Source organism: Pseudophryne corroboree, chromosome 4 (assembly GCF_028390025.1).
Source record: "Pseudophryne corroboree isolate aPseCor3 chromosome 4, aPseCor3.hap2, whole genome shotgun sequence".
NCBI lineage: Eukaryota > Metazoa > Chordata > Amphibia > Anura > Myobatrachidae > Pseudophryne > Pseudophryne corroboree.
In genome coordinates this window covers 662,236,189-662,264,147 of record NC_086447.1, presented here as the reverse complement: position 1 = coordinate 662,264,147, position 27,959 = coordinate 662,236,189, and the positions used below count along the sequence as shown (strand labels likewise).

Here is a 27,959-nt window from a genome sequence, read left to right as displayed (position 1 = left end):
CTGAGGAACGTTCATGGACCAATGCTTCTGATGTCCATGCTCCTGCCTTGGTCCGGAGATTCCATTCCAAGTTTCCTCAAAAGCCAAAGAAGTGTCCTGGGGCCACTCCTAAAGGGGGGGGTGCTGTCACGATCCGGGTATCTGGACGCCATTTCTTACCCATCAGATGCCTCCTAAGGCTGGCTCAGCGCTCCAGCACCGGATCCCATCTGTTATCCTAATGTTCACATTCCTGCCTCCTCTCCTGTCTCTCTGAGACGCTGTCACAGTAACGCCATAATACATCTGGCATGGCGTCTCCCGCGGCCTCCGCCGCCGTCCCTGAGCTTCTGCATGCAGAGTGTCAGAGTGGATTACGTCAGCCGCGGCCTCCGCTGTGTCCGCGTGGTTGGATGTGCACTTGTCTGCCTGGCGTCTCCTGTCTCCAGTGGCCGGCGCCGCCATTACTGTTTTCATTACCACATGGATTACAAACCAAACTTCCCTCCAAGTGTCTGCATGGGCGCAGCCATCTTGGATTCTGTCAGCTGATCATTTCCTCCAATCTGTTGTCAGTATTGTTAATCTGCATAATTGCCTAGCCAATCCCTTCCTTGCTGCAGGTATAAATACACTGTGCCTGAGCAAGGAAGGCGTCAGTGCTTTGGTTGTCAAACCTAGTTCCTGTTTGTCTCTCTCCTGTGATTGTCTTCCAGGTTCCAGCTCCTGTCTCAAGACTTCCACCATAGAGACCCGCACCAGCATTCCACCTGCGGTGTAGCCTGACTCTCCGATCCATTTTGGATTCATCTGTTTCCAGCCACAACATTACCTGCTTCCAGCCCAGCTTATAGCAGAGTACAGCTTCTCTTAAAGGGCCGGTGTCCTTTCTACAGTTTACCACTCTCCACCGGTATTATTATTTCTCCGCTCTCAAGCTCTACATTTCATTCATATTGCATCGCTCTCAAGCTTCATTTATTATTTAACTGGTTCCAGCCAGTATCCACTCCGTGCCAACATCTGTCTGGTTCCAACCAGAACCCACAGCAGCTATTTTATTTACAGCAGTCCAGCTTTCCCTGGAACACCAGCTGGTACGATCCTGGGCTTTCTTCATTGCTACAGTCGGGCCTGGTAAGGACTTTCCAACTCGCAGATAATAAGAACTGTCTCATACTACCAGAGCTCTGTGGCCCCTGCCACCCTGTAGTACCCAGGAACTGTATTATTTCTCTGCTGATTTTATGTTTCTTTTACTGCTACTGTGATGCATGGAGTTTGTCATAAATAAACATCATCGACTTTTATTCAAGTTGTCGTGGTCACGCCTTCGGGCGGTTATTCTTCATGTTACTTACATGTCCAGGGGTCTGATACAACCTCCCAGGTTCCGGTACATCTCAGCCCCTACAACTGAGGCTGCCTCCCGTCAGCTCAGGCCCTCAGTTGTGACATCTGGTCAGTCCAGGTGCATGCATACCTGGGTGTCAGATGTACTGTACACTGCACTAGAAGGTGGGCTGGGTTTCTTCCAGTTGAAGATTCCACTGCTGTCCTTGTTACATAGGTGATAGGTAGCTGCTGCATACAAAGCTTTTGCCAGAGATGGCTCCCACCTACGATAATCTTTGATAAATAGCTAAACAAAACTGTAGATAGGGCGTTTTTTGGTTCCAATAGATAGGTCGATAGTATCTAAGTCGACAGTCAGTAGGTTAACACCATATGGTTGACATGCATTAGGTTGACAGGGTCAAAAGGTCGACAACCCTGTTAACCTTTTGTACCTGTCGACCTTAAGCACTGTCTACCTTTTACCTGTCAAACCTTTTGACCTGTTGACCTAACACTTGTCGACCAAGGTGGGCCGACCTAATGACTGTCTATCTAATTACTGTAGCTCTTCTATACCACACCTGGACAGTTTGGGGCTTATTATATTTACCCCTAAAACAGAATAGTTATAGGGAACATAAACTAATAAAACTGAGATTAAGCTCATAAACTGGGCATACACAGGCAGATAAAGGGCCTAATTCAGGTTGGATCGCAGTGTGTGATCCAACCGTAATTTTTGAGAAAAAGATGCGGGTGCATGCGCAGCGCCCGTCCTGCGCATGCGCCCGCATTTTCTGCGGGGGGCTGCAGAAAATGCGATCGCCTCTGCCTGTTAATCAGACAGAGGCAGTTGCGGGGCGGGTGCGTTTCCAGGAAGGAGGCTTCCGCAGTTTCTGCTAACAAGCAGAAATTGCGATGCGTTCGCAATTTCTGCTTGTTTAACTGTGGGAGGCGCCGGTCAGCATGCGATCCAAAAGATTGAAAATTCTGCTAATTAGCAGAATTTGTAATCCTTACTGAATTAGACCCAAAATTTAATCTGATACTGCAGATATCGCAGACATGCACTGTGAGATCTCATGCTGCCAACATGACACTTCCAAAATATTTAATCGGAGGGACAAGCTGGATTATCCAGCATGTCCGACTGATCGATATTACTAGATCGGTCGCCCGCATATATACGCTGCAGTTATCTGGACAATGGGGGTCATTCCGACCCTGTCGCACGCATCGGTTCTTCGCTGTGGTGTGAACGGGTCGGAAATGCGTATGCGCGGCGGACGCATTACACATGCGCGTCATTGATCGTCGCCAGGCCGCGATGCTGCCAGCGAGAAAAGTGATTGCAGTGGCGATTGCAAGAGGACGGAAAGGCAGGAGGCGTTCTGGGGTGGATACTCACCGTTTTCCAGGCGTGGTGAGTCCAACACAGGCGGATCCATGCGTTTGGAGGGCGGATGTCTGATGTCACAGCCGGGACCTTCATCGCTGGATCCGTCGCACTGGGTAAGTAGCTGCAGGGCTGGTCTTGTTTAACAGAAATCTTTTTTAGTATAGCAGGGCTGCACAAGCGATCGTAGCCCTGCTATGCTAAAATACACTCCCCCATAAGCGGCATCAGGTTGATCGCACGAGCAGCAAAAAGTTGCTACGTGCGATCAACTCTGAATGACCCCCAATTTCGGGAGAATTGGCCAGATAATTGTAGCGTGTATGCCTAGCATTATTCTTTCTGGAGTTACTTACATGTATTTGTTAATAGTATTCTTATGCCCAGTATGATGAATTTAAAAGGATCTAAAAAAGAACTCATTATTTTTAAAAATGGTTGTTATATTTTTACTATGATCAGATTCCTTTTCTTTTGTATTCTGAGTTTTTACAGAAAGCATCTTGTTCCAGTCGGTTCCAGTGACCTGAAAATCTTAGTAACAAGTTCACGTCAACATGTTTTTCATGCGTTTTCACTCTAACTCCGAGCATTCAGGTGGTGCCCGAGGTTGGACTGTTGTGGTAACTAAACCGTCCAGATTTGTTGGAATTTTTTTCGAGTATTATTCTGCAGGATGGTAATGTAGTCAGTGTTTGATATAAACCAAATACAGTTGATTACTTTAGGGAGCGAGGGGGATTTGGCCTTTTTCCAATTACATTTGAAGCTACAGTAGGCTGCGTAGCACATGTGCATGCTAGGTTTATCAGCAGATTTATCAATGTGAGGTATAGGTGCACACATTAAGAAATTGGAAGGTGTGACATTTAGAGCGAGTCCACTTACTTTGATCATTTAAATAGCAATTTGAAGCACCACATATGAGTTAACAGGCAAAGGTTAAAATAATACAAATCACACAGGTAGAACTATAATTACTTAGAAGTGTAGTGAAGCATTTTTTTATTCCATTCTGCGCCCACAATATGAATATTTATATTGTACTTGAAAACTCCATTTATCTGGGAGCTCCTCCAGGGGATCCAGTGTATTGAAACTAAGAATGAGTCCCTGCAGCGCTCAGCACAGTGCGGGTAACTGGGAAATGAATGTGATTTCAGCCCAACAACAAACTGAGGACTACATTGCTCATCCAGAAGAGAATTAGCATTGATTAGCTTCCCATGGCTGTTATGCTGCATGGCTAGCACATATATTTTACAGGCTGGTATTAGATTGTTCAGGAGCCCGTGGGCCGATGAACCCTATGTTATGTGGAATAAAGAAAGCTGCAAAGTTTAAACAAAATCTTATGGTGTGCAGGAAAACAGTGTGGGTGGTTTTCACAGTACTGTATATGAAGAAGGTGTCCACAGAGGGTAAAAGGATGTGGGGTATAATGGTGAACTACAGAGAAATCTATTTCAATGGAATCTGTGTAGGTTTGACATGGGTTATATAGAGCATGTAACTGTAACCATAATACAGTATAAAGTGTTCATGCAAAATGCCTCTCATGCCTACCTCAAGAATGATGTCTGTGTAGAGGTGAATCAAGACAGCTATGATGTCATAGCTGTCTGTTTAGAGGTGAATCACTTGCAGTTGCTTCATCTCTGGTGCAAGGTGCATTACATAGCAGGTGTTATGATGATGATGATGATGATGATGATGATAGGAATCAGCAGCTGCTCCTGATTGGCTGAAGCTGTCTACCCCACTTATGCTAATACTATACTAATGTTGTTGATGTAATCTGTATGTGATATTACAGTGATAGTGGCAACCGGACCACAGCAATAAAGTATATTTACATTTAATCCTTTAAAGGGGAATGTGTATTGATTTCAATGTAATAAAAATCTTGTGTTGTGTTAGGGGTCAGTCCAATTTACCCACGAAGGGCGTGAGTTGCCATTACAGCAGCGTATAAACACCAGCAATGGCCCCCAAACTCACACCCCTTGCAGCCCCTTTTAGTGCCCTATTGGGCTGGAAAAAAAAATCAGCAATTCGGTAGTACTGTAAGTTACAGTACTGTAAGTTACACCATTGAAAACATCTCTGGTAATTGGATTGACCCCTAAGTCTAATTTCCATTGATACTGTGATTGTGACTCTTTTAATTATTAATAGCACTGTCCAGGCACGTACTGTATATTATGAACATACAAATTGCGTACTGTATCCTACTGCATGTGCTGCTACTTCTATGCAACCACATCTAGCATAGATCTGGTGCATATACTCCTGTTTTTTTCAGGGGTAAAACAGGCACATATGCTGCTCTGGTCGAGCTGGATGCATCTTGTGTATACGGAGAGCTGTGGAAAATGCGCCTTTCTTCAGGGAGTATTTTCACTTGGGCTGTAAATGCAAATTCCAGCTAACTCAGCATAACCTCAAGTGTGCATGTTAGCCATGCTTGGTGTGCACATATGGAGGAAAAGCACTTAATATTGTAATAGACCCCAAATAACCGACAATCACAATATACATTAGATTAGGAGAACCACTTTAATTAAGCCCCGTGTGACCCGGCTGTGTTTTCAGACTGCAGAGTAAATGGTTTCATTCACCCTCATGGTTATAAATGATCAGCTTCTTACATATGTCACAAGAAATAGCCAGGAAATATCACTTCTGAGAAAGTGATCTTAGCACCTTGGGGCAGCATAACAGCTGACTGTATTATTGCATTATTGATATTTCTGTTTCTGTATATACATTGTGTGGTATTTATAATGGCACCCTTAATATTACATTTTTATTTTAATTTGCTTGTACTTTATTACTTGTTCATTAATAACATATATTTAATTAATTTATATGTAGGTATGTAACCCAATAGCATTGTTCTTTATTTGTTGTCTGAATATGGGTAACATCATTTAATAATTTTGGCACACATAAATGCATTTATATTGGTTATTAATTTTGCCCTGCCCCAACCATACTTATACTTATGTATTTTTAACAATATGAATCCCTATTTAATCTCTTCCTAGTGTAAGTATTTTTCCATTCTCTTTCCTAGTCATCAACATGCTGCAAATGTGTTATAGAAGCCAGGTGACTATAGCCCTACACAGGTCATTGCTAGCGTTCACACAGCTGTTGGAAGGGCCTATTCCAGGCACATACATATAGTAATACACTAATCGGAAGACAGGCTCTTTCTTTGCAATATTAGCAAATTGTTTTACTTGTGATAGTGCAAATGATATCCTTTCTGTGTCACACTGCATTGCTGGAACGTACTGTCAAGAACTGAAGCCATTAAAAAATCCAGTGTTCTGAAATTTTAAATTCAACACCTATACTTTTATACACATTATGCTAACATATTTCCAAACACTTTATAGACAAGGCTGTTTTAAGGTTTGCAGGGGCCCCAGGGCAACTAACTTGTGCGGTCCCCTACCGAGTCTCTATCTATCGTACTGTGCTCCTAACCCAAAGCCACCCTCACTCCCCTCACACACGCTCACCATCTCTATTTGTATCCTGTAGTTTACTTACCTCATGCATTCCATCCTATCGTGCTCCTCCAATCCTGTCTGCCTCTACTCCTCCAGTCCTGTCTGCCTCCACCCCTCCAGTCCTCTGCTGCTCCAGTCGTGTCTTCCTCTGCACTGCCAATCCTATTTGATTCAGTTTCTCCAGTCCTCTGCTCCTCCAGTCGTGTCTTCCTCTGCACCTCCAGCCCTGCCTGCCTCCGGTCTTCCGGTCCTGTCTGCCTTCGCTCCTCCAGTCCTTTCTGCCTTCGCTTCTCCAGTCCTGTCTGCCTCAGCTCTTCTTCTAGTCCTGTCAGCCTTTGTTTCTCCAGTCCTGTCTGCCTCTACACCACCAGTCCTGCCTGCCTTTGCTCCTCCGGTCCTGTCTGCTTTATCTCTTCCAGTCCTGTCTGCCTCTACTGCTCCAGTCCTCTCGGCCACTGCTTCTCCAGTCAGGTCTCCCTCTGGTCCTTCATTCCTGTCTGCCTTCACTTATCCACCAGTCCTGTCTGCTTTCTCTCCTCCATACCTGTTTGCCTCTGCTGCTCTACTAACTGGTAGCGTCTCCACAAACTGGCTACATGTATAAAAAAAATTACATTTGCAACATAATAAAAAAACAGTGAAACAGAACCAAGGCACGGTCAGTCAGCATCTCAAAAGCAGGTCCATATATTAATAGTGCTTTCTGTCCTACAGGACCTGGTTCTGAGATATTAACTAAGCACACCTTGGTACTGTTTCGCTGTTGTTTATTAAGTATTGTGTTGGAGCAGGATTGTGGCACTGGAATAGGACTAGGCTGTGGTCCTAGCGCAAGTCATAAACAGTTAGTTCTTTATTTTGCTTTGCAACATGTTTTGTTCCAGCAGCAAATTTATATTTGCTCCATTTTTATTTGCTCTGGCCCTTTGAATATTCAGCACATTTACATTTTGACATTAATAATAATGTATTCCCCATTGCTGATGTATAAAGGCAACTGTAATGTAATTCTATCTTTCATTTTTGCAGTCAGTGATAAACGTCAGTTATTCTCACAGGTGTGGTAAGATGTTGATATGCTTTGTTTATGGGTGGTTGCCTTCCTTCACGCCTAGCCACATTGCGATTAGGGACCAGTTTAAACTTGGGAATGAGAATGCAGTCATAAGCACATTCTTTCTCTGATAGAAGAAAAAACTGTTACATGTGCAACATTGTGACACACTGACATAACTACGACTCTGACTACCATTGCATAACAACTAGGATGTTTTCCTCCTTACTCTGCAAGCCATTAACTCATCTCCAGAGAGCTTGTATCCCATTATACCATTGTTGTGTGCGGTATCATTCAGCATCAGACCCTTTGACAAAGCTGCCTGGAGCGGCAAAACGCGTAAGGGAACATTGCGCCAGACCATTGGACTTCATTTAAGGCAACCTCACTGTTGGCTCCAAATCCAGGATGACCCACCTCTTTGCTAAAAGTGAACCCGGATCCCGATTCCATTTGGTCCAACGAGGAATAACTCCATAGGATTCATCTAAAGTGGAACACAGTGTGCAGGACATCACAACGTCATCACCACAGACTGTGAACCAGAATCCATTCCATAATTAAGGACCTGAATCCAGATCCCTGCATTGGAACACATGTTGGGTAACAAACTGTACTAGTCCTGGTCTAATCTAGACTCTGTGTCCGAATTTAACACATGGACCTTTTTGCCTTATTAAGGTCATTTTGAGGAGCATAGTGTATGTCCATGAATTGGTCTATGAGCAATTTGACTATATCTTATCATCAATTTTTTTATATGTTTGGCATTTTAGTATGTTGTAGTTATTAAATTTATACATTATTAGCATCAGTTGTATAAGCGCTGTAATTTTTATTTCTAGCATTATAAATATACATGTAACATGTACATTGTAAAGCACAACGGAATTTGCTGCGCTATATAAGAAACTGTTAATAAATAAATAATAATAAATGTGACTATTTGTATAGTCTCCTAGGGGGCTGCTGCCACTAGATGGCACCTGACAGAGCAATTCAATTGTTGCTCTGTTCAGGGTGAGTGCCGTGGGGACACACATTTCTTCTCACCGCCTCCTCAGTTGGCGATGTGCGAAAAGTCCATAGTTTGGGCGCTCTTACAGCTGTTCGGTTGCCCTAGCCAGAACTTTAGATGGGTTTAGCTGCTAAACGCAACTAAACCTATTCTAATTGGGCGCGATGTGCAATAATTATCTTGGAGTAATTGTCTTAGCATAATCTTTGACTCCTCCCTCTCCTTGAAACCACACATTCCGCACCTCTCACAAACCTGCCGTTTTCATCTCAAAAATATTTCCAGGATCAGACCTATTCTCACCCAGGATGTTAATAAGACCTTTATCCACTCACTGGTCATCTCCAGACTGGACTACTGTAATCTCCTACTGGCTGGCCTCCCTGACAAATGCCTCTCTCCACTCCGCTCTATCCTCAATACTGCAGCCCAGCTCATTGTCCTCATCAAATGCAGTATGTCCACCTCCCCTCTCCTACAGGCCCTTTACTGGCTTATCTTCACTTTCAGAATCCAATTAAAGATTCTCACACTCACTTACAAAGCCCTCACCCACTCCTCTCCCATTTCCATCTCTGACCTTATGTCCCTTTACACTCCCACCTGTTCTCTTCGCTCTGCTAATGCACGCCGCCTCTCCTGCCTACTGATTACTTCCTCCCGCTCTACCTCCAAGATTTTTCATGTGCTGCTCCCTTTCTCTACCTCTCCCCTTCAGACTCTTCACCTCCCTACAAAACTTCAAATAGGCTCTCAAGACCCACTTCTTCACCAAATCCATCCAAATCTAATCCTAACCCCCTGTTCCATGCTCACTGTCTACCCTATCTGTGTCGCCTCTGTTTACCTGGAACTCTCCTTTAGAATGTAAGCTTTCATGAGTAGGGCCCTCTTCCCTCATGTGCTAATCCTTTTCTTACTTAAACCACCTTTAACGGCACCAAATCCCGCAGTTTTCTGCCACCCTGATACTTATGTCAGTGTCGTCTGCTGATGTAGCTACAATGTGTTTATTCGCCCTATACTTGTCATATGTTGTCTTCAACTATTAGTCACTGTTTTCCTGTTTTGATTATTTGTTTATTTACTCTGTAATTGGGCGCTGTGGAACCCTAGTGGTGCCATATAAATAAAGGATAATAATAATAATAATAATAATAATGTGCGCCCGGAAAACAATTGAATTGCTCTTTTGGACACCCATTTAATTATAGCGTCGCCCAAAACTATTGCATTCACCCCTAAGGTGAATTATTTATATGTTATATGATTGTAAAATTTCACTAATTATTCTACACATTTTTTATTTGTTTTAAATTGTATAAATTCAGCATGTAAAGTTTTTTATATGTTAAGATAAATTGACAGATTTATGTAAATACACCTAAAAGGAAAATTTAAATAGAAAACACAACTTACACGACTGTAAACAGTATATCTATGAAATTATGTGTACAATGTTTGTGGTTCACCTGGCAAAGCTACTGTACAAAGCCATGAACAACTTAACTCACACTAATCATCAAAGCAGATAAACTGTTTGCATAATGGCAGACATTGTAGGGCTGCACCTACAAAGAACTATATGGTAGACCAGGGGGTCAAACCATTTTCTTGGAGTGCCATATTAAGAAAAGATGTTGAACTGGAGGGCGACAAGATGTTTCCTCCTAGGTTTCCTCCCCGCAATTAGGTAAGGATACTTTGCTGAGACCTCCTCTTATGTGCCAGCCCAGAGCCCCCTTATGTTACCTGACCTATTCTGTGTCTGAGTCCTTTCTCCCTGGTTGGGGTATTGTCATAGTTCCTGATTTACAGATGACAAAGTTTCTAAAAGGACACTGCTGAGGGGCAAACTTAATGTCATCCTCTTTGAGCAGCAGGTTTATTAGTACACAGGGGGTAATTCCGAGTTGATTGCACGCTGCAACTTTTTGCAGCCCGTGCGATCAACTAGACGCCGCATATGGGGGAGTGTATTTTTGCATAGTAAGTCTGCGATCGCTAGTGCAGCCCTGCTATGCAAAAAAAGTTTTGTGTAGAACAAGACCAGGGTAAGAGTTACTTACCCTGTGCGATCAATCCAGAGTTGCAGGTCCCAGAATTGACGTCAGACACCCGCCCTCCAAACGCCTCTACACGCCTGCGTTTGTATCTCCACGCACAGAAAACGGTGAGTTGACGCCCAGTTCCGCCTTCCTCCTGTCAGTCTTCTTGTGGTCGCTGCTGCGTCCGCTTTCTTCGTTAGTGGCGTTGGGCCGTGCAACAACGCGCCTGTGCAATGCGGCTGCAGCGCATTTTTTACCCGATCGCACGGCTGCGAAGAAGCACAGCTTGCGATTGGGTCGGAAGGACCCCCACAGCACGCTAGCCGGCTCCTGCTTTGCAGTGCTAGCAGGCGAAGCAGGAGCGGCTTTATCACCACAGCAAGTGTACTAATAGTAGATAGACCCGTAAATTTTATATAACACATACACATAATATAACAATGATAGACAGACAGACAGATAGATAGATAGATAGATAGATAGATAGATAGATAGATAGATAGATAGATATTTGTTACAGCTTCTGCTTGTATCAATCCAAAACCAACTGATGGATTCCAAAGACACATAGAGCTAATATTAAAAAGTGTTGGTTTTGCTGGGCCTTTTAAACCACTGTACATCGCTGAGCAAACTGAAGCACCATACCACTGTATTTATTATACAACTAGGTGATTCATTGTGCCCTACTGGCACTCTTCACACTGTCATAAGGGGCTATGCCCCCTTAACCCTTGCACGCCCTTGTGGCGAGCAATATTTGTATTATATGGAGTATTACCTCCAATCATAATTGTGTGAGTGGTTAAATATTGCATGGATAAAGGGATTGTGATGGTTAAGGGGTTGTAGCCCCTTGCAACGGCGTGAACAGCGCACGCAGGGCCTGACGAATCATCTAGTAGGTGCTGTTGTTGGGGGAGTGGCGGGTGTGGGGGAGACGCAGAAGGGGAGGGGTCTTTGGGTGCCACGGGTGGGGGAGGGGTCTGGGGTGCCACAGGTGGGGGAGGGGTGGTTGCGGGGGTGCTGCTGGTGGGGGAGGGGCTGGTGCGATGGTGACGCGGGTTGGGGAGGGGCGAGTGCGGTGGTGGTGCGCGTGGGGTAGGGGCAGGTGCGGTGGTGGTGGAGGGGGTCCGGAGCCACCTCGGGTGGTGGAGGTGGGTGTGGGGGTGCTGCGGATGGGGCCCGGAGGTACTGCGAGTGGTGGAGAAGCGGGTAATACTTCTCCTGCTTCTCATCCTGGAAGCAGCCAATCACTATTGTTAGCACCAGTGTCTCAACGCGCCGCATTACAGGGAAGAGGATGCACTCAATAAACTACAGCTCCCAGCCGGTCTTAGTGCCGGAATGCTTCGGCGCTAAGGGCTGCTTGGAGCTGTAGTTTATTTAGTGCGTCTACTTCCCTGTAATGCGCATTTGTACACTGGCGCTAACCATAGTGACTGGCTGGCAGAACTGACTGACTCGCTGAATCAATGTAAAAGGTGAGAGTGCTGTGCAGTGTCAAAGAAACTGCACACCCACTGCATTGCTGAGCACTGTCACATTTTACATTGATTCAGCGTCCAGACATAACCCCCGCGATATCATCCACTCTATCCGTTACATTAGCCATCTCGGGGCTTCCAGGCCGGCAGCCTAGGTGCTGTGTTGTGGAGTGACGGCCTCTGGGGATCTGGGCTTGGCTGTGGCGGGGAGGCACTTCTGTGACACCACGCGCAGAGGAGGCTCCGGGGCTCAGAGAGTATGCGGCGCAGATAGGTCTATCATACACATCTATGCCGGTGGCCTGCACCGTGGCTAGGGAGTGGGGATTGTTGATGCCGGAGGGGGCAGGCAAACTGGCAGAAGGACAAAGGACGCTGCAGTAGAAGGATTTCCCTCCCCCCCGTCTAGCGCAGAGACTTGCTGCAGATGCAGTGGCATACCCTCCAACTGTACCTTTTTGGCAGGTACAGTGCCTTTTTTTTTATGGTCTGTACCAATTTTTGGTTCTCCAAACTTCCATTGAAAGTATAGGAAAAGGGGCACCCTTTTCAAATTTGTAGCGATTTTTAAGTGTAAATTGTTGGAGGGTATGTTGCTGCAGATGCAGCGGGCCTATTTTTGGGTGTGGGCCTGGAGTTGCAGCTCCATCAGCCCCATTGTTAATCCGGCTCTGCGAACACACAGCAGCCAAAGGGCAGAGCCTCCCATTGGATGTAACCTGTGTGGGAGGGCGTTTCTTGCCCAATCAGCTGTGGACTGGGTGTGATAGACCTGCTGCTAACCCAATGAGACCTCATAGCCACGCCCAGCGTTATCCACAAAGTGACAGAGTGACAGATCTGAGCTATTATATAGGAGATGGTTATGATGGGGTCCTGGAACCCACTGAAAATGTCTATATTTTGTGGGTTTTGTGGGAGGTTTTAATATTAGGATTTTTACTAAACTGTCATAAAACTGACTTAAAGCTAAACTGGCCAATCAGAAGCATAGGAATCACAATACACCTATTAATGAAGACAATTATTATGGAAAATATTGTTGCATTGTTAATTCTCTTATGAGGGAAATACTATTTGATTAATACATTAGTGAGAAAATGAGTTTTATTTTATTGAGTGCAATATTTATTTATTTATTGTATTAAAGAAGCAATACTAATTTTTAATTAGTGTTTAAAAATTACTTTAATAATGAGAGAAACATTTGTTAGTTTCTGGCTGTATAAATACTACCCACATCATAAAATATTATGGGGTAAATGTATGAAACGACATTAGGGGGGAAGAGGGATCAGCACATGTTATGTGCACTGATACCGCTTCCACCCATGTACTAATGTGGCGGTGTGTGCAAGGTGAGAGCACTAAGCTGATGTGCTGTGTGCTCAGGGGGGCATCGCCGGAAGAGGGACTTTTCACTGCCCCGCTTCGGCAGACCAGATACATTTTGTCTAAGTTCCTTCCTGCTTCGCCTCGGTAATGAAGGAAGTGATCTAGCAGCACGTTCCTCACAGTCTCAAATAGAGGGTCTGAAAATGCAATAATCACTCTGTATTACCCTTATAACAAACTAATCTTTATTAAATGTGCTCATAAGAAACATAAAAATAACATTTTACCATTTGGATTCACTGTATTTCACTGTCAGTCAGTCACTGCTCCTCCAGTTGCCCAGTCCAAATAGTCCCAAAAGGCAGCACAACAAATGCAATGTAGGATATATGCAATGCTGTAATGCTGTTAATAAATGCAGCTGGGGGACTTCACACTTCTTTTCCTACTGTACCACTGAATCCGGGCCTGGGGGAACAGGCTAGAATTATAATATGCATAGAGTCTTATCTTCAGATGTGTGATAGATGATGGTCTGTGTAGACATTAACATCATATTTTATGAGTAGACAGTAGGAGAGTGATGTATTCTTATTGTTAGAATGAAGTGCTGTAGAAACTAATGTTATTTTTTACCTGATGATTTCTATTTTATTTTTGATGTACCTATATTTCAAAGTGACAGCATTTTTAAATCCTAGCAGAAAAGGTATGTATCATGCTTACTCTAATGTTCTGCCTAAAAAATAATTCGAACAGTAACACCATACTTGCCTAGGCTCCCGAAGATTGGGTGTTCCTTCCTGCCCCCCCCCCCTCCGGAAAGGTGGGCAAGAGTCCCGCTTTTGCTGGCAGCCTCTGCACTGCCCTCCGGCCACCCACAGCAGAGAACAAGTGGGCAGTCCGAGGGGGATACGATGACGTGATTTGCATCATCGTAGCTCCGCCCCCCTCTGTACAGTGCCTGTTTTCTCTAGCAGGGGTGGGGCTACGATGAAGTGACTATGGTGCCACTCCCCCCGGACCGCTCGCTTTCCACGCGGCCATGTCCCCGGACCGCCCACATCGCCACCGGACACTCTCCATTAGCCTACCACGCTGCAGCCTCCCGGAGGATGGTGCGGCAAGGTAGGCAACTATGAGTAACACTCATCCCTAAGGTTTATATGTACAGAACATGTGCTAAAAGTATTAGGCAGCAGCCTCGGAGTCTGTGGTAGTTACACCTTTGCATGGTACTACAGAAACTATAGAGACAGAAAGATACAATAGTCAGAGAATGGCAGTGCTTATCCGGACTGGAGTAGAAGAGTATGGTTGCAGAACACAGCTACAAATAAAACAATAGTTTAAAGCATTTAAGTGGATTTAAAAATGTTTATTATTTGCTAAAGGCATACATAGGACGCAGAAACACTGTGTATGACCTGACCTCTTCTCATCATGATCAAACAGCCCTATAAGCATACTTGCCGACTTCGGTGGTGACAGCATATCGTGGGAAATTGGGCAGGCCGTGGGCATGATGAGGTGATTCTGTCATTGTGATCCTGCCCACTGCTACACAGTGACACCATTTCCGCCATCGTAAAGCTGGGGATGGGGCAACAATGATGTGTTTCAGTGCAAAAGACATCATTGGCCGCCTGGACCGCTCACTTTCACTCAGTAAGTGGGCGACTGCAAGCAGGTAGTGGCTGGTCCTTTGAGATTTGGCCACTCTTCTGGGCGGTCAGGGGTGCCACCCAATTTTCATGAGCCTACCAGCCATTCCAGGGGAGTAGGCAAGTATGCCTATGGGGTGATGCATAGTTGAATGTAACACTGCGTCCGTATAACTTGCACAGGGGTAAATGCATATTTTTGCCCATATGCAGTGTTGTATGCATTGCTGCAGCTGGGTCATCCCTATCATTATGCCTGGTTTCATTAATTTCATTGTCAATGGTGCACATTTTTTGTGGGTTTAACAGCATACAGAATAAGTGAAGCGGTATTGTGCAAATAATTTTTTCAAAAGTGGGAATTTCCCTACATTACAAGGAACGCTGTTTCCTGACAGGTAGAATTTAGTGGCTGTTTCAGACCGTCAACGTTTTTGGTAAGCTAAACCTTTCATGCTAAATAAAGTGAAAATAGCAATATAAGTGCAGCGAAGCCCCTTACGGGTTCGGTGGCTAGCTGCTGGTCTGCATGCGACTGTCGGGATTTTGAGGGGGGTGGGATGTAGCCGTCGGTATTGTGACTGGCGACCACCAGTCACATAAATACATCCCATACATAGATAATATCTTAGACTGTAAGCTCTACTGAATGATTTATCTCAGCAAAGTGCTGTAATATTTTGCTGCTATATAAATAAACAAGACTAAAATAATGATAATTAATAAGATTGAAATGACAGATTCTGCTTACTCTCCCTTAAAGCTTTCAAAAGAGGACACTTCCATGCATTATGTAATTAGATCCTGTCCTTTTCACTCATCGTAATCTTATCTAGAATCATTATGATTCTTCCTAATGTAATCTGCACCAAGTGCATGCAATCAAACCAATATCACAATCATTCGTTATATATTTAGATTGTACAAATATTTGAAAGACTCACTGTAGGGCCTCAAATATATGTCTGACTTGCATAATAATATACAGAGCTATTAAATAAACTAGGCTGGGACACTGTGAAAAGGACAATCCTAACCTCTTTTACAGCCGGGTTTTTGTACTTTAAATATAATATACATAAATACAGTACAGTTCTTTAACACTTGTTCTTAACATTTAATCCTTGTAATAGCTTGATAAATTTAGTTGCAATTTTATGGTAATTCTAGTTAAAATTTTATTACACTATGAATAATTTTAGGTGGAACATATTGAAAAATATAGATTGTTACAAATGCGGAGATTGTTGTGTAGTTTTCTTTATGTGTGTGTGATTGATTTGGTGGCATACTACTCACATACACTCAGGTAAGAGGGTTAAATCTGACACATTGTGGTGTGGGCATCAACTGAGGAGATTCATGTTTCACTCTGCCTTGAAGGCAGATTGTTTTCTGGATCATTAGTGCCCTTTACATGGCCCACATGCTGACACAGCCCAGTAGCTTCTCTTTCCACAACATGAGACAGAGCTGGAGAAAGGTCAGTGACCTGTAAGATCAATGCCTGTGATATTAAAGGAACCAAACTAGACTTGTTCAGTTTACGCTGCTGCCTCCCAGGAGGGTGGTGTGAAATATAAAGACAGGGATGGGAGATAGAGAGAGAGGTGTGAAAGACTGATAAAAAAAAGCAGATTAAACGGAACCAGGAAATAATTAATTGTATTCCCACATATATATTTTGTAAGCTTTTTAAAGTTCTTATTAAAAGATTTTCTACTAAAATCAAGTGGCCTTTTCTTTCTTGAATGGCTGATGGATCTGTTGGTCCATGTGTACTCATGCACACGACTGTCACCTTTGGTCACTTATGTGGAATGTTGAATGCATAGTTCATTGGACCTCATTTATGAAGTGTGATGGCCTCTCCTTGGTTTTACACCATTACCTGTAAATGGCCCACCCTGTGCACAACACAAATACTGCTCAGCATAGATTTATATATAGTTTAAGTAAAATTATTATAGTAAGATGATATCAGGAATCTTTATTACATGTAGCACTTTGGGGTACATTTACTTAGATGGGAGTTCTATTTAAGATGGGATATTGCCAATAGCAGCCAATCAGATTCCAGGTATAATCTTCTAGAAGGTGCTAGATTAATGAGAAGTAGAATCTGGTTGGTTACCATGAGCAACATCCCATCTTAAATTTACCCCATTGTATTTTTAGCATGGTATATGTGCATTGCACATGTGCTTAACTGAAAATACTATCATCTTGCTCTGTGATCCCATGCACTAAGCTGCAAGCCTAGGCGTAGATCAGCAAATTCAGGTCCACTGAAGAGAACTTTGCAGAATAGACTGGTGCAATACACCTTGATGTTGGTGGTGAGTAGCAAACTAATGTGCAGATAGGGGTGGATGCACCAGCAGGATACCTGCAGCTGTGCATATATGCAGATATATGTATTAAGTTCCATGTAAGCAACATGGGGGCAGTTATGGCCAACTTACGTTCAGTTCAGAATCAGAATCAGCTTTATTGGCCAGGTGTACTCACGTACACTAGGAATTCTTTGTGGTACAATGCATCGCCAAGCAGCAACATGAAGGGGGAATACATAGCATAAGAAGGGGGGAAAAACATAGCATACATTACAAACATTACACATATGAGTTCATACTGCACATTGCAACTGTACAATAGACTCGACATATTAGACATATTATACATGTACGACTAAAAACAAAGGCTGCTTGGCAGAGCAGCACCGAGGCAGCCATCCGCGGTGCCAACTGGTCAGCAAGAGGCCCTTTAATATTTAGTTGCATTCTGTATATAAGTCCTACAGCACTGCAATTTCCAGCTCACCACCGGTTACAGGTAGGCTCTGGCATTCTGCAGCAGTCGTCAGTGTTACATTATGGATGGAGCCTGTACTAGAATGCCAGCAGGCAGCTGGAGCTATAATCTCAGAAGAAGAACAAGGCAATGACTCTAATAATTAAGTCATTATTGTTTAAAGATTCATCTTCTAGCAGACTGATGCATTACACTTTTTCATCTAAAAAGGTTTAAAAGGTTTAGTCTGTAACTATATTACTATAGGAAAGAAACACATTGTGCTGGCTGCCAATAAAGCTGAAAGCAGATAACCATATTTAACAAGGGAAGTCTTACTGTACACATGACCATACCAGTCATTCCTCTACTTCTAAAGATAATTACATTTTAATCACTAGTGGTAAAACTGTCAATAAATGTAAGTTGATAGGGAGCATCTGGTAGAGCTCATTAATTCTCAATATTGGATTCACTATTTGGAAGAAATATTCCATCCAGTGGCATCACGTCATTGATTTCCTGGCTGCCGCTAATCTGATAGGAGCAAAACAAAAACATTAGTCTGGGAGCACAGACAAGTGGGAGATTTACGTAAACTTCCCAGATCGTTTCCAATGTACTGAAATGATAACTATGGAGCTAAGAAATTGGAAACTGATTGCTTTGAATTATAAAATGCTAGCATAGTGCTATTTAATTTTTTTTAAATAAATTGATGAATATGAATTTTTGGTTAAACATATATGTAGTCCTTTTAGCTTGAATACATTTATAGTATATTTATAATTGTACAATCCCTGATAAGTGTCGGCATCGGGGCTCATAGGATACCCCCGGGCAAGTCATTTAGCAGCAGTAAATTACCGCAGCTAATTGGATATAATCTTTGGTCTGGCTGTAGCACCACAATTCTCAGCAATTTCTTTAATGCAGCTCGTCTCTTTGTACAGTGTCTTTCAGAAGCAGCTTGTCTCTCTCATTTGTTTTTTATTTCTTACTCCACACTATGTAGTCAATCCAATTAGGTGCGAGTTTGCAGAAGCAAGTTTCATGAAACTCGCATACATCACAGGACTGCGCACACCCGAGAAATGCAAGATCCAATTAGAAATAACAATTTGAGGTTGTCGCAGCGAGGTTGGGCAACTGTTCTGCTAATGCAACCTGGGAAATGTGCATGAAAAAGTGGGGAAACCATCCTGAGATAGTATGACCACATAGAAGGTTGTTAATGGCCATAAGGAAAATACTCGAGGTACTTTTCCCTACCTTTTTTACCTGCTCAGGAGGGTGTTCACAAAAAAATCACAAATTTCATCTAGAAAATCAATATGAATTTGGAATTGGATTGCAAATGTAATTCGCTTTTTGAGTTTGGTGTGAGAATGGCCCATAGAAACCAACTTTTACCTAATTGAATTGACTCCTTTATGTATCTTTCTATTGCTGTTTGCTTAGGTCCATACTCCTGGCTGATTGCACATTTTGCCTTGTTGGCTTCTTCTTTTGTTCCTCTCTCTTCTTCAGTCACATCACCCCAATTCCAAAGATTTTCTTCCATGGTTTAACTTATTTTTCCTGTAACCTGAAACTCCTGAGGTTTATCTTACGTCCTCTTTATCCTGGGGGACTGTAGTTCCAGAAAGCTGCAGCTGCAATTGAGACATTGGGAAATACTACCTTGTAATTGCAGATTATTACGTACATGAGTAGATCAGTGGTGGGCAAACATTGGTCCTCATCTTTCCACAACGCCTGTGGATATTTGTTTGGTAGGTGATACATGTCAAAGCAACTCCCACATGAATGCCATGACCCAAGGTTTCCCATTAAAACATTGCCCAGAGCATCACCCTGCCTGCTCCAGCTTGCTTTCTTCCTATAGTGCATCCTAATGCCATCTCTTCCCCAGGTAAACGATGCACACACACACTTGGCTTTCTACATGATATAAAAGAAAAAGTGATTAATCAGACCAGGCCACCTTCTTGCATTGATCCATGATTCAGTTCTGACACACGCTTGGCCATAGTAGGCGCTTTTGCTGGGGGACGGGTCAGCGTGGGCACTCTAACTGGTCTGCGGCTATGCAACACCATATGCAGTAAGTTGCAATGCACAATATCACTATTCTATCATAGCCAGTATTAACTTTTTCAGCAATTTCCACTACAGAAGCTCCAGGAGGGCTCGGACCACAGAAGAGCTTCTGTAGCTAGCCTTAACTCTCCACATGCACTAAAGAGCCTTGGGTGACCATGACCCTGTCTCTGTTTAACTGGTTGTTCTTCCTTGGGCCACTTTTGGTAGGTACTAATCACTGCATATTGGGAACGTCACAAAACTTGCCATTTTGGAGATGTTCTAGTCATCAAATTTTGTCTTTTCAAAGTCACTTCTTACACTAGTCCATTAATCCTGTTTCCAGTGCTGGGTGTTCACTTGCTGCCTAATCTATCCCATCCCTTGGCAGGTGCCATTCTAATGAGATAATTAATGTTATTCACTTCACATGTCAGTAGTTTTAATGCTATGTCTGATGAGTGTTTAGGTCTCTGTGCTGTCCTGCTAGATGTGGAACTGCCGAGCTACCTATGGAGTATCTATAAATGTGTGCAGGGTGTGGGGGGGAGAGGGGGGGCTGAATGATTTCCTCCCAAATCCCAGTTGCTGCAGTCCCTGGGCTAGCTTCCTGGTGACTGATGTCACTGGGAGGCGTAGATTAGGTCCATCGGCAGCAGGGGTGGGGAAGGGGCTTAGGGCCTGCGCTGCTGAACAAGCTGGCTTCTATAGAAGCCAGAAATGGATGACGAATTAGCAGGAGAGTGGGTTCCCATGGGAAGCATTCCTTCTGCTATCGCAGTTCTGAGGGTGCCGGATTTAACTGGGAAGGGGGGGAGGGGGGTTGGGCATAGGTAAAATCCGCCACTGATTATTAAGGATGCATAATAAAGTTTTAACCAAATAATTAATTATTTTACAATGTATTCAGCAGTTGTACCAGACTTACATGTTCAAATTTAAGCTAAGTTGGAGGTTCCCAAATGGTACTTTTAGCTCCTGAAAATTATAACTATCCTTCTATAGCAATGGTTCCCAAACTGGTTTTGGTGGGTCAATTGCAAGAGCCAAGAGTTGGTCGTCCAGGACCAAATCAAATTATTTATGGTCCATATGATAGGCAAAATTAGATCTGGGGGCTGCCAATCATAAAATATGTGAACAACCAGGATCGTAACCCTCTACACCCCACAAACTACACCTATGGATTTTTGCAGAATTTATCAATAAGAATCTTTTGGCTTCTGGGTACTGTGGAAAAATGCTGATACGCTGGGGTGCTATGATTCAATAAAGTTTGTGAACTACTGCTCTAGAGGAAAGCCACAGGAATATCTTTCTGATATGATTCTTCTTTAAAAAGAAAAAAATTGTATATGGCTAAATCCTGGATATAATGCTTCCCTAATACTTATGTAACAGGCTTTATAATTGTATAGAGAAACGAGTACCAATGATTTCTAAGATTTTTTTTAAAAATGTTTCTGTCTCTTTTCCAGATCTCTCAGCTGATGACCGACACTGGTCGGGAGGGTCTCACCGAGGCAGCGTTGAACCGTTACAACACTGATAAACCCTCCGTATACAGCTTCCCTGCATCACACACTACCTTTGTTACAAGTGAAACATCTACTGGAACCTCAGTGGCTGCATCATTTTTTGCGAGGTATGATTATTACTGTTGTCAATATGTATAAACTACAGTTTCCAGTTGAGGACACCTTGTAAATACTGCAAATGGGAAAGAGATTAATGCTGCCACCACACCAATAATGGTCAAATTACCCATTCTTCATAATGTATCACATGTTGGCAGGAAAAACATAGGACTTTAGAGCACTGCCATCTATCTACAGCTTTCTTTATACATCTATTAGTATGCTGTAGTTTCTATACTCCGCTCCTCAGCCCCAAAACAGGTAATCATTTTTTGGCTTTCTTTAATCTTGCACAGGTTTAGTTCTGTAAATATCCTACCTGTTCACATAGACAGAAGGGGTGGTATTCAGTATGCCCGCTGTTGGGATCCCGGCACTCAGTATACCGGCGCCGGAATCCCGACACCCGGCATACCGAGAACTATTCTCCCTCTTGGGGTCCACGACACCCCTGGAGGGAGAATAAATAGCATAGCGCGCGTAGCACGCCATCGTGCCCGCATGGGGTCATTTGCACTTGCCCAGCTGCTGGTATGCCGGCATACCATACTACACCCATAGCAGTCCTCTAAACAGGATTGTTGAGGATGCTCAAACTTGGGAGTTGAGAAACACAGATGTAAAGGCTGCAGTACTCTTCATGTTATACTATGCTACCTTTGAAACAGGAAATCATCTCTTAATTTTTTATATAGCACATTACTTTCCATTTGAACTTGTTACAGTAGTAGTATTAGTCATTGGCTTGTTATATGAAATGTCATACAAGTTGTTATTAAGTGTCTGCTATAATAATGAAATGTTAACCAGGGGATGCTGTGACTATGTCTCAGGGTCTCAGAGAGCCCCACGCTGTAACCCCTATATATCACCACCAGGCACTCTGTTCCTGAACACTCTGATCCTCTTACCTCTTTTGCTTCCACTAGTATAACTTCATATAGGCAATATCTGTTACCAGCAAATTGACTGATTATGTTAAATTTCCTTTCCCTTCTGTAAATTTCATTTGGTGGGCTGTGTGATGGAAGAGACAGGGGTTATTTATTATTTATTTATTACTAGTTATTTACATAGCACACACATATTTTCCGCAGCACTTTACAGAGAATATTTGGCCATTCACATCAGTCAGGGGTGAAAATTAGACCTAAATAAGGTCTATGGGGGGGTTATTCAGACTTGTTAGCAAACCAAAAACGTTAGCAATTGGGCAAAACCATGTTCATTGCAGGTGGGGCAGTTGTGACATGTGCAGAGAGAGTTAGATTTGGTTGGGTTATATTGTTTCTGTGCAGGGTAAATACTGGTTGCTTCAGTTTTACACTGCAGCTTACAATTCAGTTTGAACACATCCCACCCAAATCTAATCTGCACATGTTACATCTGCCCCACCTACAGTGCAACATGGCTTTGCCCATTAGTGTGCTTTTTTGGTTTGTTATCAACTCTGAATAACCCCCTATATTGTAAGCTGGGTCCTGCATTGGGAAATACAGTCTGTATTGTACATAGGATTCTACAGTAAGGAATAATGTCTACATTGCACACTGAGATCTAGAATGGTGATTGTGCAGTATACAATGCAGACCCCCGTCCTTATTTTAAATCTCAATTTGTAATGCAGACCCCAGTCCTTGTTTCAGATATCAGTACACAATGCAGAAACCAGTCCTCATTTCAGATCTCAGCACACAATGCAGACCCCAGTCCTGCAAACCCTAGATTGCAGGTCCTAGTGTACCATGAAGACTTCATTATACAAGATAGACCACAATCCCCATTCTAGGACTAATTACAATGCAGACTGGGGTCTGCATTGTATATTGGAATCTAAAATGAGGACTGGGGTCTGCATTGTTATCTGAAGTTTGGACTGACTTCTGCATATTGTATTTCACAAATAGAATGAAACCATTTTACATCCCCCTCTGTACTTCCTCTTTATAATATCCTACAATGTTTTGCCTTGCGCCAAACCTACTCTGTGAAAGGGCTACTGTTTGCAGATGTAATATATTAGTGATTGTTGTATTATATGATGCTCATTTGGGCTTCGTCATATGCTTTTGGGTCTCTGCAGGACTGAAGCCAATTGAGAAGTGTAAATTTAGGTGAGAAGCAGGGGTGTTTTCACAGTGGAAGGGACCTGTGTGCAGATGTCTGAGCGCTTCTGTCATCAATGAAAAATGATTGTGCCGACACATTATGATTATGTCAACGTGAATGAGTCTTCTGCTCCAAATTTCTGTCATCATCATTATCTCTGGTGACTACTTCAGAAATGTTTTGTTAGTGCTCTATTTCAGATGAAATCACCAGAATAGTGGTGCCAGTGGCTAGCAGGATAACCAGGAAGTAAGTAAATGCAATGGAGTTGAGGCTGTGCTGTTTGGGCCCCACGACCTAGGGACCCATATGCACTGCAGCCCCTGCGTCCGTTATAGATGTGCCAGCGGTACAAAGCTGCCTGACAACCTCTAACTATACCATTCTTTTTAATGTGATTTTTTTTTGGGGGGGAAACGGGGGGCCGCGATTCAACATTTGATGGACTGAACTATAAATCAATCCCAAAATTTTGAGTATGAAAAACCTTTTATCATAATGCTTTTGGTTTATACAATAGGAGGCAAAACACCTACTATTTATTTCAAACATCCTATGACCCTTTGTTATTCTGTACTCAATTATGTCTGAGCAGGGTTGTTATTGTGCTAGGCATTCTCAGCCAGCATTTGGTTCCCCTGCTTTTCCATTCAGTATATGCCACACTATATTTCTTTGTCCCTTTTTGAATGATTATTATTTAGACTAAATGTTAAAATTGCAGTAATCTTTCCTAAACTGTTGCCAAGGAAATGGACAGTGATGAGCATGTTTAAGATGCAGAATTTGTTCTAGCTGAAATGTAAGGCTGCCATGGGATTTTACCTTGTAGCGTTTGACAGACTGCAGAAACAAATAGAATAGTATCACATTCTTAAATAAAAATAATATTTCAGTCAATTGGGCTGTGAACAAGTGAATTTATAAATGGAAAAATTACATTTAAGCACAGGATCATTAGATATCAGTAGCATTTGCTTTAATTATAATTCTGAAACATTTAGATGTATTAAGCCATCTTAGAACAAGGTTAAGCATAGAGATGAAGATCCAAGACAGAGTAGAGGAGTCATGGAAGGACAAAACAATTCTTCACTGCCTGCTGTAATGCCAGCGAATTAAACAGCTCCAGACTCAGGATACTGTAATTCCTTACTGACAACTTCTAGCATAGCCAGTACTCTCGGGGCTTAAGATTTTCAAGTGAGTAATTTAACAAAATGCTCACTATTACTTCTCATAGAGAAGGTGTGGTCCTCGTGGTCACTTTCTGACCTTGAAATTCCAGATGTGATTGAGCACCTCAGCTGCTTTGTGTTAGTACAGCATGTTGTAACCGCCTTTAAGTCTGCTGTCAGTCAATGTAAAATGATTCTATTTTTAACCACTTTCATTTTTCAAAAAGTCCATATACACATCCATAGTGTAAGCATATATCAGAATGATACTATGTATTGAACTATGGGGTGCATTACTGATAACGGTGTTTGATATTTTTAATTTGCCATCACTGGTACTGGCTTACGATAAATATATAGATCTAACATATTAACATGACAAATGTAGTGCTAATTTCACACCCTTCTTCACCCGCTCAGAAACCAAAAGTAGCCAGAATGGGGGGTTTTTTTGTGTGAAAATAATTAACCATTAAATATAATAACACAAAAAACTGCATACAGAAATCTCCAAGCCACTGGACACCAGCTCAGGAGGCAGCTCATTACCACAGACTATGAGGTGCGTTTATGAACTCTGAAATCATGATCCTGGACTATACCCATAAGTAATTACAGCCTACTACCAAAGTAGATGTGTCAGTAACCATAGATGGGCTAAAACAGATTGCTTTAACTCATGGTTTCTACATCAATCTACAGTGTGCCTTATCATCTGAACGCCACCAACCACTAGTATGTGCAACCTCATTGAGTAGCAATCATAATGCCTGATTCATTGTGTTCTCTTTGAAGATCTTGTAAGCACCACAAAGTTACTACAAAATCACTGTAATATGATTGCCAATATTAGTTTTGATAAGTTTAATAATTTCATGAATCGTAATATACATTTTTTTTATCATATTGCACCACACAAAAAAGCTTAGGATAGCTGAACACTACATGGGGATGTGTACTACAACCATCTGCCCCACCATATGACGTAATGCCATGCTTCCCTAGGTAAGTCATTTCTTAACTGATTAATTTACCATTGAACAGAATAAAGCTAAATTTGGCATTCTTTCATATAGCACATGTAGCTTAGTAAATTGAATAAGTAAACAGTGTACAGTAAATCATGCTGAGAGCAAGGGGGGGGCGGATTGGTGCAATGGTTAAATGAACATAACATAAATAGATTTCTTTGTGAAAAAAGCACTATGGCCCATTCTGATTAATGGGCCTATATATTAGCTGTTTTCGCAGAAAATTCTCAGAGCACATTTTTGCATTAACTAAATACATGTATTAAGATGTTCCCTCTATTTTCGCAAATAACTTCTATTTAGATTGCGATCTGTGTCAACCTCCAAAAAGCTTACTTTGCCTCCTGATATCTAACGCCGTCTGTTAATGGCTGCTTGCAAGCTATTCTAGGTTCAGTCCTGAAAGTAAAGTGATTGCATAACCAGTCACTTTACTTATTACACTTCACAGGGACTGGCCCATGTCCCTTCCGAAGTTTCTTATGACATTTCCCTGATATTTAATGTCTTATTGCCGCAATGTGGTGATAAAAAATTATTATCTTTTAAATACCGGTAGATAGTTGTAAATATGCCCCTAAATTTACAATAGATTTTTTTTACCTCTTTATTTATGAAAATAGTTGGAAAAGAATACAACATACATAAAAGCAATTGTATAATGTGTACATTGTAATATAAATAAAGCATGGAGCCCAGTAGAGAATGTATACAGCTTAACTATTGTCCAACTATTCATTTTATGGATAATCCATCAAAACAAGAGTAACAATAAAAACCGCACAGACAAATGAATTAAGAGATAGAAGTGGTGAGAAGTGGGGTTTGGAAGGATGGAGATGGGAGGAAGGCAACATACTGTACACTTCATATCCAGAGAAAACCTGCTTCACTCTGACCCAGGCAACTGTCTGTGGTATGTAGAGTACCAAGGGTCTCAGGTCGCATGAAATTTCAGCACAGTGTCATGGAGAAGAGCGATTATATACTCCATTGATGCTAAGTTCCATATTTTATTAATTAGGTAATTTGTCCCCCTTTCTATTACCACAATGCTAGCCCCGTTGGCTTCGGGGAGGAAGAGCATAGCTGCAGGTGGGATCCAGGTAACAAGCGATGTCCAGATAGAACCTTTTGATTGTTAGCGGCTGTGTAACGTGGAATAACGTCCAGTGTGGATGAGTCCCAATTCCTTGATGCGTTTCTCTGCCAATAATATGCAGCGGTTTCCTCAGAAGGCTGTATATACTGTAGGTGTGCTCAGGTGTAAATCATATTTAAAGAGGTATCATCAGCAAATCAGATTTCTTCCTCCATTAGCGCACCTGTGTTCATTTGGTATAATACAGTATGCTGGTTTAATATAATCATAGTAATAACAGTAATAAACGTGATAAATGTGTATAATTTTTCATAGATCCTTATCCATATATACTTATGTGCATTATAATTACATATTACAAAGTTAAAAAATCATTTTAGGGCATCACTGATTCGTACTCCGGAGTATATGCATATGTTAAGTATAACTTAAAGAAGGCACTTAACAGACAGAAGCCCTGTGGCTCAGCGCATAGTGCTGTCTTGATATAACCACAAGGTCGTGGTTTGAATCCACCTCACAATTTTCTGGTTATCTTTATTATTATTATTATTATTATTATATTATAAATACCACATCATTTTTCTAAACACTGTTATACAGGGAGGCACATCATTTTTTCAGTACTAGTAGAATAGAAAAATACCATCATTCACTATATATATTATTATATTCTTTACGGTAGCTACTGTATATTCCAAGCTTCAGAGGAAAATTGGTTGCGGACCGTATGTATTCCAGGAAAATGTTTACTTTATTAGTGCACCTATCATAAGTTTTAGTTCCAGTTCCATGCTAGTCCGGACCAAACTTATTGTCAACGTTATACTCTACTATGGTTTACAAAAAGTCTAAATATATACTGGCGTTTCCCTGGCTTAGCGCCTAACTTCTATATTGTAATAACTGTAGGGTGAGTGATTCAATCCCCACCTTAGGCCTGTAGTGAATCACTCAAATTTACGACAGATTTTTTGGGATTATTAGTATAAGCAATGGAGCGAGTTGTCAGGTATTATTCCACATTTCTTAAACATATATATTTGACCGTAGGTCATATCAAACCTTACTTCAATAAAGGACAACCTGTTAATAAACTACCTTGTTATACTACCAGTATATAATGAAGAAATCTTCATATGACCCATTTACAAGGCAATAGTGTTGCTATTGATCCC

The 27,959-nt window shown here is 42.2% G+C and overlaps 1 protein-coding gene across 2 annotated transcripts in view; it reads left to right on the top strand.

Annotated features, from left to right (window-relative positions):
- Positions 1-27,959, top strand: part of KIF26B (kinesin family member 26B) — a 707,075-nt gene that overhangs the window by 287,446 nt on the left and 391,670 nt on the right. For both annotated transcript variants that reach the window (XM_063917809.1, XM_063917810.1), the window contains one exon: positions 21,203-21,369. In XM_063917809.1, the coding sequence (XP_063773879.1) occupies positions 21,203-21,369 (167 nt within the window). The remainder of the gene's footprint in view (positions 1-21,202; positions 21,370-27,959) is intronic.